At 42.2% G+C, this 12160-nt stretch overlaps 1 protein-coding gene across 3 annotated transcripts in view; it reads right to left on the bottom strand.

The window, feature by feature from the left end:
• The window catches only part of LOC122932824 (platelet-activating factor acetylhydrolase 2, cytoplasmic-like), a 173051-nt gene that overhangs the window by 152296 nt on the left and 8595 nt on the right, over window positions 1–12160 (bottom strand). For all 3 annotated transcript variants that reach the window (XR_006388346.1, XM_044287457.1, XM_044287456.1), the window contains exon 3: window positions 1267–1363. Coding sequence is in view for 2 of the 3 variants with exons in the window: in XM_044287457.1 (XP_044143392.1) it covers window positions 1267–1363 (97 nt within the window). In the remaining variant the exon portion in view is untranslated. The remainder of the gene's footprint in view (window positions 1–1266; window positions 1364–12160) is intronic.

Raw genomic sequence — 12160 nt, forward strand, 5'->3', positions numbered from 1 at the left:
ACAAGAAACAAAACGGTCCTCTGACCAGGAAATCCCTTTAGGGGGTCCTAACTATATATGTATCTAAAACTACATCTTTTATTATATTTACTTAAAACTGCTATTATAGAAAAGAAAAACTGTGTCTGATTAAACTATCAGGACTAAGCAGAGGGTATCGGTTTTAACACCAGTATCTGGCAGTACTAAGATATGTGCTTTTTGTTGTAACACTGTGTTTGATAGTAAATGCTGCTTGTTGAAAACAGAGTGGTGTGTAGTTTTGTAAACACTGTTTTCAAGGGACGAACAGTGTGCTATTATTATGTGAGATCAACACCCTCACATATTGCCTTTTAATGTATTGACATTTGCAGCCTGTTTAGATCTGCAATGTAGGACATGTTGTGCTATGGGGGTGAGAGACTCACAGTATAATGCTACTGCGGTATTGACCGCTAAGTGTGCTATTACATGCGCACTGATTGTACACTCTGCTCGTTCACATATGCTATGTGGATTGTGATTTCAAGCACTGAGCGGATTGGTCACATACCCAGTTCACTACACACACAACTCACTATCCATCTAAATTTTCCCCATCAATTCCAATTGGTGTCCTCTGCTATTCCCTGTCTAAAATACAACAGCAAACACTATCCCTCCCCCCTCATTGCCAGATGAATGAGCGTTTCTCGTTCATCGGGTAATCGGCGGCAGTATTAGGGTGGGTTCACACTAGCATTAGGGATTCCATTATGACTTTCCATTATAACATGTTATAACGGAAAATAACGGAATGCTCAGACAGAATGCAAAACGGAAGCCTTTAAAAGGCATTCCGTTTGCTCTCCGTCCTAATAGAAGTCTATGGGAATCAAAACAGATCCGTCTGGGTCCCGTTATGCAAGACGGAAAACAAAGTCCTGTTGACTTTGTTTTCCGTCTTGCATAACGGGACCCAGACGGGTCCGTTGTGCTTTCCCATAGACCTCTTTTAGAACGTAGAGCAAACAGAATGCCTTTTAAAGGCTTCCGTTTTGCATTCTGTCTGGGCATTCCGTTATAACCATGTTATAATGGAAAGCCATAACGAAATCCCTAACGCTAGTGTGAACCCACCCTAATACTGCCGCCGATTACCCGATGAACGAGAAACGCTCATTCATCTGGCAATTCAAAACATAACATGTTTAAAAATTATCATTTGAAGGCAAATTTTCTGTTGTCTAAACCTGGGATGCACCTTATGGAAAATACGGTATTTAGTTTTTGTTCATTTCTCACCTAAAAGACCCCAGTCCATGAGAGAAGATGACAAGCGGTTTCCTGTCTGTACCCGGCAAGAACTTTCCATTCCATGTTACTGGAATTTGTGGGTTACCTGTTAATAAAAGTATGAACAGTTCTATTATATTTCATTACATAGAGAAAGTGAAGGCCCAGACTGCTGCACCTATACTTCTGTATGCAATAATATAGGTCAAACAGCACATATACACTCAACGACAACAAAAATATTGCACCAAGAAGGAGTTGTTGGAACTGAATGAAATGTTATGTGTGAATATGATGATTTACAATATGTAAGTGATAACAATATTAGAGGAAAAGGATACGTTTATTGAGGGAAAAACAATTGAAAGGAGGCTCTAGTACCTGTTGGGCCGTCTCTAGCCTGGACACAAGATAAAATACGGTTGGGCACGGAGGCATACAGGTTCTATATGGTATCCTGCAGCTATTTGCCCACAGATGTTTCTGCTGGATACGTAGATCCTGCACACTCGTAGGGAGCTGAAACTGGCGTTCCAACTTGTCCTAGATATGTTTGATTGGTGATAAATCTGGTGACCAGGCAGGCCAAGGAAGTGTTGCAATCTGATGGAGACATACCTGGGAAACCATTGCTGTGTGTGGGCGAGTATTATTCTCCTGAAAAATCATAGTTGGGAACCCCGCCATGAAGAGCAACACGTGGCCGCAGGATGTCCTGCTCATGTCACTGAGCTATTAGTGCTCCTCGTATGAGTACTAGGGGTGACTGACTGTTGTATGAGATTGCTACCCAGATCATCACACCAGCAGTGGGGGCTGTGTGTCACTCCACAGCAAAGGTACGATTAAATCGCTGACCATGAGGCCTCCATACTCAAACCTGACCTCAAATAGAACCTGGATCACTACAGACAATACAGTTCTAGTAAGTAGCAGTCCAGATTTCCCATTCACAATACCACTGCAAACAAAGGCTATGATGGCTTGCTCTTAATGGCTGGACATGCAATGGGCATTGTGACACCACGTTTCCTTCTATGCCTGCAAATGGTCTGGGCAGAGAGAGGGGTGTGAAATGAAGATGCCACCTGTCTCTAGGGTGAACAACAAAACTGTTGGGGCTGCTTGTGCTTGCTGGTGGATCAAACAATTCTCTCTACTGGTGGTCATTCTGGGCCATCCTGAGCCTGTTAATCGCATGTGTTCCCAACACCTCCTATCAGCTAGGCCAGAACGGCCTAGATTGCTGGCGACTCAATGAAACATCCTTCCTGCTTGTCCCAGTCCAAGGATGTGCCTCTTCTCAATGTCTATCAACTGAGCAGAATGTGCATGGTAGAGACAAAAGCTCTCACCAAGAGGTACAGTTCCCAAAAGTAACCTCTGAGAGCCTTTTTATAGGGCAGCGCGGGGAGCACTTTTACACCCTCTGCAAGATGCAGTGTCTGCAATGCGATGCATTATTTTTGTCAATGACTGTAAATGATGAGCAACCATGACGCCTTCAGCAGAGCAGAGCGCTCACTGTCTGAGACGCACTCTCCTATGTACGGTAGGTAGTTCAGTGCCCACTCCCTCCTTGATCTCCAAGTTTACAGTTCCCTCTGTAAATCTGAGCATCAAATGAAACACCTTACACATTTCCTCATTAAAATACCGGGGGTTAACTTTTAATGTGATCCTCCCCTGAGAGGTTTTCCTCATATTTTAGGCACTTACAGGGCATATTCTTCTTCATTTTTTTTCTTCATTTTATTCTTTTTTTTACTTTTACAGTTGTGATTTAAATTTTATTTATATTAATTATACTATCCACCCATGAAACATTTTATTACTTTGTACCTTCTTGAACAAGCTCAATCACTCTGGTCCTGTGACCCAGGGAGCAAAGGTGGCTCCATGGCGTTTGTATTTGTGTGTGTGTGTGTGTGTGTATATATATATATCACAATACATTACAAATGTTATAATCAACATTAAGGCCGTTAGGCCTAAGGCTGTTGAGGGTAGGTATCCACTTGCAGCGTGAGTCATACGTCACGCGCCTGCACCGCCCACTTATGAATGAAGCAGGCGGCGCAGGCGCGTGACGTATGACTCACGTTGCAAGCGCCCGTCCTCCCGGCCTGCCTCCTGCCTCCTCTCTGCTCCGAACGGCGAGCGCTGCTAGTTTTAAGTACGGTAATACACAGCGCTCATTAGCGCTCATTATGCGATTACATGCATAGAACAATTAACTATTAGAGAGATATGATTATACAGTAAGCGGGGCCCGTGTAGTAGAATAGTCACTGCACGGGCCCCACTGTCATTAAAGCAGATGCGACCCCCACCCCCTGTATTGAGGGTCATTCACTACAGGGACACTTATGGAGGGGATCTGTGGATGACAGCATAAGATGCTATATATGTGTCATCCACAGATCCCCCCCATAACTGTCATTCACAGATCCTCATCCTCATAACAGTGCCATCCAGAGAGGATCCCCCATAAGTGTCACCCACAGATCCCCCATAAGTGTCACCCACAGATCCCCCATAAGTGTCACCCACAGATCCCCCATAAGTGTCACCCACAGATCCCCCATAAGTGTCACCCACAGATCCCCCATAAGTGTCACCCACAGATCCCCCATAACAGTGCCACCCACAGATCCCCCATAACAGTGCCACCCACAGATCCCCCATAACAGTGCGTCACCCACAGACCACAATTAGTTCAAAACCCACCAAAAGTGCACCTTTTTGGTTCAAAATATTTTTTTTCTTATTTTCCTCCTCAAAAACCTAGGTGCGTCTTATAGGCTGGTGCGTCTTATACGGCGAAAAATACGGTAATCTATTCCCCCCTCTTCTGGGAATGGGGATGTGGTCACTAATCCAGCACCTTAAATCCCTCTCCGTATGTTTCAAATCGGAGAAATGTTTAGAGACAGTTAAGTCAAGACGCTTTTTTCTGATGGTATTACGATGGTTGTTAAGACGAGTTTTTAACTCTGTCCAGGTTTCACCCACATACAGTAAATTGCATGGGCATGATAAAACATAAATAACATAAATCAGAGTCACATGTTAGATGGAAACGGATATGATATGAAACCCCTGACGCACGTATTAACTGGTTTGATTTTGAGTTTGATTTATTTTCTTTTTTTCGATCCATTAAAATTGGTTTAAAGACAAGAAATGGATTGATACACCCCGTTTGAGTGAATTCACTCTAGGGATGCTCAATCTGTCTTCTAAAAGTGATTTCAATACCACTGTGAATGAACCAGCTATTAATGCTTTCATTTCTGCTGTGAAATGAGGTTGAACTGCTTAAGGTCACACATACTGATTGTGACTTTGGGCATCCCAATCTCACCTCCGCGGAGGTGGAGGCACTTGTAGAGCTCAAAATTGACCCTATTGTGGATACACATACTGTAAGTATGTTGCGGAGATATTGAGACAACTTAGTGATACCAATGTCTATGATGTCATTCCTACTGATCCCAAATTCGGGATTGGTAGATTGATCAAGCAGAGTCTTTCAGATGCATTGACCAATTGCAGGGGTCATCAATAGTGATCTTGTTAAGTATTTATTTGTCTTTTGTCAGGGACAAATCTATATTTCCCTCCCAATGAGGGAAAAAGAATAGAAGAGAAGCGCACAATAGGGCAATATTGTTTAAACAACAGATAAATATAGTGGGAATTATCCACACTCACCTTGTAGGGTTGTGCTTAAATAGGCACAACTCTACTGTAGACTTGGTAGTGATAAAGTCTTTTAGCCAGGATTGCAGCCGCAGATTTATTTTTTCTTTTCGGTAGGGTCCAATCCCCCAAAAAAGAATTTTTCGGTATAAAAGAGAAAAGGTTTCTGCCTCGGCGCAAAATCACTGGAGAAGACGATCTTAATGCAAAAGCTATTCTTGATTTAATAGAAACAACGCGTTTCGGGGATTAAAAACTCCCCTTCATCAGGTTTCATAATGATACAATAAATAAAACAAAAAGGTACATATTTATAGATACAGCATATCAAAAAAACGCCAAACAGACGCACCTGGGTGACGCCCCCTAAGTGGAGGGGCCACCCCCAGGTGTCATCTCATGTGCAGCTTCAGTTTTTGTACAAGCAAACAATATTGTGAATGTATGACTGTTCTTTAAGTGTTAAGGCTAAAACCGCTGGTATATTTGTAAAATTCACTTTATTAGTAACTGGTTTGTTTAGATCATTATTAGGAAAAGACTCCCTGTCATGTGATCACAAATACAAGCGGTCACATGACATGAAAGACAGGAAGTCGAAGCAGCCTCTAGTGTTTTCTATTCCTCTCCCGTAGCTAGGGGGAGAGAGGCTCACAGTCCACGATACATAGTATGTATATTGCGCATGCGCGGTAGTTGTTAAGGGGCGGCCACTGTATTCAGTGACGTCAGGTGTCACGTGATCGCTCTTTTTCGTTGTCGCCTGATTCATTTGCCGATGCTCTATTTGTCACACAGTGATCCTGGCCATGGAGTATAAGCACAGGGTTGGTGTATATTTTGTGCTAGCTGTCGCTGTTCATTTAGAACTCTAATGGATGTATAGCCCATGACAAATTATATATAGATAAAATCGAAAATAAAAATCGAGATAAAAATCTAAATAAAAGAAATCGAATAGAACATTTGATTGAAAACATTCAAAATGAAAGATTGGATGAATAATCGAATAATACTCAAAAAGAGAATACTGGAGGAATAAATAGATAAATAAATACATAAATCTTCTGACCAAAGGATGGCATGTTTTGCATAATATCTCTACTGGGCAAGCCTCATCCATATCATTATATACAGTGCAAACGGTTATAGATAGCCTTATAGTGAAAAGGCTGTCTGTATATGATCAGAGATTTAGTCAGCTGGTGAATGAGTGACAATAATTTTATTTATATTGTATACATTTTATAGATTGATTTCAAAGGCCTCATTGAGCCCATAGGGATTCAGGCTATTAAGTTTAAATATCCAGTACATCTCACGACGTCTCAGACGTCGTGAGATGTACTAGATATTTAAACTTAATAGAAATTGAAATAGGCCAGAATTACATTCATCTCTACTTATACTGAACGTAGTAATGAAATTAGCTAAATTATTAGGCGACATTGGAACATCTCTGCGTGACAAATTGGTTAGGGCAGACATAGGTCCTAAGATAGCCATCAGACAGTCCACACTGACGCAACCAGGATTGGGTTGTTTTCCGTGCCTCTGTTGCGTGAATTGTCAGTATATCCGTAAGGGCAGTTTTTTTGTACATACAGTCTCAGGGGTTTCATATCATATCCGTTTCCATCTAACATGTGACTCTGATTTATGTTATTTCTGTTTTATCATGCCCATGCAATTTACTGTATGTGGGTGAAACCTCGACAGATTTAAAAACTCGTCTTAACAACCATCGTAATACCATCAGAAGAAAGGGTCTTGACTTAACTGTCTCTAAACATTTCTCCGATTTGAAACATACGGAGAGGGATTTAAGGTGCTGGATTAGTGACCACATCCCCATTCCCAGAAGAGGGGGGAATAGATTAAATATTCTTAAGAAAAAAGAATTACAATGGATACATACCCTCAACAGCCTTAGGCCTAACGGCCTTAATGTTGATTATGACATTTGGAACGTATGGTGATATGGTGGCTTGCCCTCTGTCCCTGCAGGTATGGTAGGGACAGAGATTCTTTTGGTAGTTAGTCTAGGATGAAAATATATATTTATTATAATTTTTATCATTATTTTCCTAACACTATTTTTTCTTTTTTATAAATGATATACTGATGGAAGACAAGAAGAAGGGTAGATGTGTGCTGCACTGGCCGGAGACATCTGCGACTTCTTAGCTTTTATAATTTGATATTTGTTTTTACGGTTTATCATACCCAGGTTGTGCCATGACAAAAAGATATGTTTATATATTTGTGTGGTATTATGTGTTGAGGAGAACCCTCATGAGCTTATGGATTGGATCTACAGTGACATGCTGGATTCCACCCGTTGTTTCCCTGGTGAGGAGAGGGTGATGTCCGCTTGACAGGTGGACATTCATCCTACTCCGTGGTCCGTTTTTCCTATTGCCCTGATATTTTGTTATATTATGGCTGCCCGGCCAGTGTGGAATTAGACATTTGGATATACATGATGCTCGGCGCATGCGCAAGGACTTGTGTGATCCTTTGCCTTTTCCAATATGGCTGTGGGAGGTGAGAAGTACTCAGTGCGCAAATTGTACAGATGTTCAAGCGTCATGATGTCTTGACAATCATGCACGCAACCTTGGGCATGTGCAATGTAGTTACAGACACGGTGTTTGGCATCCATAATACACGAGGTCGCGGAGCTCCTGGTCAGTGTATCCACGTTCATCCCTAATTGTCCCCTTTTGGTTGATCTTTTGCACATGGCACTTTATTAGGGTATTAATAATTACCTCTCTGTTCTCTATATGTATATTAGCTTGTTATCCATTATATATGGAATCTTTCACACATTTGTTTGGCACATCATCCACATGTATTTATACACTTTAATCATGGTCGGTATGTGGTTTTTATGCACTTTTTTGAATCAGGTTTTACATGAATAATGAAATATTATGGTTTGACGTTGATTAATTAATTAATCACATGCTGTAATGATTTAATAATAATTTAATTGCACATTTGCCAGTTTCTTGATGTATATATACTGGTCAATTTGTCCTGTTTCTTTGCTTGAGAAAGGCTCTGGTATCGAGCCGAAACGTTGCCTTACCACATGGGTGAATCAAGTTTGAGTTCACTATTCCACAAATTGGAGTGCTGTCCATTTTTTGTCTTCTGTATATTGGGTAAGCTTATTCCCATTGGGCTTTGCACCCTCTTGTTCCCAGAGATGCTTAGCACTTGTTGGCCCTTTTGCCTTCACTCTGCTCGATTGGATTCAGGTCCGGTGACTGTGGAGGCCAGGTCATCTGGCGCAGCACCCCATCACTCTCCTTCATGGTCAAATAGCCCTTACACAGCATGGAGGTGTGTTTGGGGTCATTGTCCTGTTGAAAAATAAATGATGAACCAACTAAACGCAAACCGGATGGAATAGCATGCCGCTGCAAGATGCTGTGGTAGCCATGCTGGTTCAGTATGCCTTCAATTTGGAATAAATCCCCAACAGTGTCACCAGCAAAGCACCCCCACACCATCACACCTCCTCCTCCATGCTTCACGGTGGGAACCAGGCATGTACAGTCCATCCGTTCACCTTTTCTGCGTCGCACAAACACACGGTGGTTGGAACCAAAGATCTCAAATTTGGACTCATCAGACCAAAGCACAGATTTCCACTGGTCTAATGTCCATTCCTTGTGTTCTTTAGCCCAAACAAGTCTCTTCTGCTTGTTGCCTGTCCTTAGCAGTGGTTTCCTAGCAGATATTCTACCATGAAGGCCTGATTCACACAGTCTCCTCTTAACAGTTGTTCTAGAGATGTGTCTGCTGCTAGAACTCTGTGTGGCATAGACCTGGTCTCTAATCTGAGCTGCTGTTAACCTGCAATTTCTGAGGCTGGTGACTCGGATGAACTTATCCTCCGCAGCAGAGGTGACTCTTGGTCTTCCTTTCCTGGGGCGGTCCGCATGTGAGCCAGTTTCTTTGTAGCGCTTGATGGTTTTTGTGACTGCACTTGGGGACACTTTCCAAGTTTTCCCAATTTTTCAGACTGACTGACCTTCATTTCTTAAAGTAATGATGGCCACTCGTTTTTCTTTACTTAGCTGCTTTTTTCTTGCCATAATACAAATTCTAACAGTCTATTCAGTATGACTATCAGCTGTGTATCCACCTGACTTCTCCACAATGCAACTGATGGTCCCAACCGCATTTATAAGGCAAGAAATCCCACTTATTAAACCTGACAGGGCACACCTGTGAAGTGAAAACCATTTCAGGTGACTACCTCTTGAAGCTCATCAAGAGAATGCCAAGAGTGTGCAAAGCAGTAATCAAAGCAAAAGGTGGCTACTTTGAAGAACCTAGAATATGACATATTTTCTGTTTCACACTTTTTGGTTATGTATATAATTCCACATGTGTTTAATTCATAATTTTGATGCCTTCAGTGTGAATCTACAATTTTCATAGTCATGAAAATAAAGAAAACTCTTTGAATGAGAAGGTGTGTCCAAACTTTTGGTCTGTACTGTACATACACACACACACACACACACACATTTTTAAAACTGTTGTGTAATGTCTGATGAAAGGATCCTCCATTTCATTAAAGGGGTTGTCCGGGTTCAGAGCTGAACCCGGACATCCCTCCATTTTCACCCTGGCAGCCCCCCTGACAGGAGCATCGGAGCAGTTCATGTGACGTACCGGGGCTCTCCATGGGGCTGACAGGAACCCCGGTGACGTCACCGGCATTGATGGGCGGGATTTAGCTGTGCCCTAGCCAGTAAAACGGCTAGGGCAGAGCTAAAGCCCGCCCCTCAGAGCCGGTGACGTCACCGAACACACTGCCGGGCGGAAGTTACCGCCCGGCAGTGTGTTATTGAAAACAAAAGAGCCCGTGCCCTGTGCGGTTTAGCGCAGGGCATGGGAGCGCATCGGAGCATGAGATGCTCCGATGCTAGGCTCAGTGGGGCTGCCTGGGTGAAAATAAGGGTATGTCCAGGTTCAGCTCTGAACCCGGACAACCCCTTTAAGACATCAGTCACATCTCCATTGGGATACCTGACAGGCTGTTCTGGCACAGAGCAGCCTGCCGTATCTCCATTGACTGCAAGGAGCTCCAGCAGTGATCAAGATGATTTCCGGTATAAATGCTGGGTTTCGGACGGACAAAAACTGCTGCATGTAACGTTTTTGTGTGTGCTCAACAGCTGGCTTTTGTGCCGGATTTCCAAAACGGAGATGTGAATGTAGCCACCAGGGATAAGTAGTCCTTTTTTTTTTCTTTTCTGTTGTCTAAACCTGGGATGTGTCATAGTCTGGATAATATGGAAATTTTCTGTATCAATTCTACATGGCTTTACAGATCACTGCTGCTGTCATTCATTGGGAACCATAATTGCTTACTACCAGTTGAGTGAAATCTGTCCTGGTCATGTGATGAGCACACAGGAATATGACTGTACAGTACAGTTATCAGAGCTATGTACCTGTGTGTGGTTAACAATGCAGGTTCCTACTGAATGATGGCTAGTAGAGATCTTGAAAGCTGGATGGAATTTAAACAAAAAATGTTGTAAAAGTGTTTAGCTTGTAATTACTCAGCGAATACCCTTTATTTGCTGAAACTATAATACTCCTTTTAAAGGGGTTGTCTCACTAGACACACTAGAGAAGCCAGCGCTTTTTCCTATAATGTACAAGCATGACCACCACTGATGGATTGCAGGGTGGTCGCAACCATGGAAATGAGCAATATGGACAATCACAATACATTAGGAAGGTCTTGTATTAACTTTCTCTACATGATAAATGCCATTTACTGAAGTGTGACAACCCCTTTAAGATTCTGATACAAAAAACTGCTATTGAAAGTATACAGTATAAAGAAAAATCCTCTCCCTCTATAGTATATACTGTAGCAGTGGAGCCATATGAATTGTGGATCTCGCCCAGAGGAAGCTGGATGAAAACAAGAAAGGCTGGGAAAATATAATTTTTTCCTCTGTGTGTATCAGCCAGGCTGATAATGAGGGCAATTAGCAGCCAGCGCCCGAATTAAGAAAGGTCATAACCAGAAACTTTTTTCTGATATTTAAGGACTCTATACTGACAGGGAGTGTTCCACAGGATTGGCGCATAGCAAATGTGATGCCAATATTCCAAAAGGGTCTAAAAACAGAGCCAGGAACCTATATGCTGGTAAGTTTAACATTTTTCATAGGTAAACTGAAGGTTTTCTAAGAGATGCTTTCTTGGAGTACCTTAATGAAAATAAGCAAATAACGCCATATCAGCATGGCTTCATGAGGGATCGATCATGTCAAACTAATTCAGTTTCTATGAGGAAGTAAGTTCTAGACTTGACAGCGGTGAATCAATGGATGTCGTGTATCTGGACTTCTCCAAAGCATTTGACACTGTACCACATAAAAGGTTAGTATATAAAATGAGAATGCTCGGACTGGGAGAAAATGTCTGTAAGTGAGTAAGTGACTGGCTGAGGGATAGAAAACAGAGGGTGGTTATTAATGGTAAATACTCAGATTGGGTCACTGTCACTAGTGGAGTACCTCAGCGGTCAGTATTGGGCCCTATGCTCTTCAATATATTTATTAATGATCTTGTAGAAGGCTTGCATAGTAAAATAGCAATCTTTGCAGATGACACTAAACTGTGTAAAGTAATTAACACTGAAGAGGACAGTATACTACTACAGAGGGATCTGGATAGACTGGAGGCTTGGGCAGATAAGTGGCAGATGAGGTTTAACACTGACAAATGTAAAGTTATGCACATGGGAAGGAATAATGCAAGTCACCCGTACATACTAAATGGTAAAACACTCGGTAACACTGACATGGAAAAGGACGTAGGAATTTTAGTGAAACGCAAACTTAGTCTACTTTCACACTCGCGGTTTGGCTTTCCGTTTGTGAGATCCGTTCAGGGCTCTTACAAGCGATCCAAAACGGATCAGTTTGCATTCTAATGCATTGTGAATGGAAAAGGATCCGCTTAGAATGCATCAGTTCAGTCTCCATTCCGCTTTGGTGTCCTGGCACTGAGCCAAATGGATCCGTCCTGGCACACAATGTAAGTCAATGGGGACAAATCCGGTTTCACAGACACAATCTGGCACAACAAAAAAAACGGATCCGTCCTCCATTGACTTTCAATGATGTTCAAGATGGATTTATCTATG

The sequence above is a fragment of the Bufo gargarizans genome, chromosome 3, assembly GCF_014858855.1.
Source record: "Bufo gargarizans isolate SCDJY-AF-19 chromosome 3, ASM1485885v1, whole genome shotgun sequence".
NCBI lineage: Eukaryota > Metazoa > Chordata > Amphibia > Anura > Bufonidae > Bufo > Bufo gargarizans.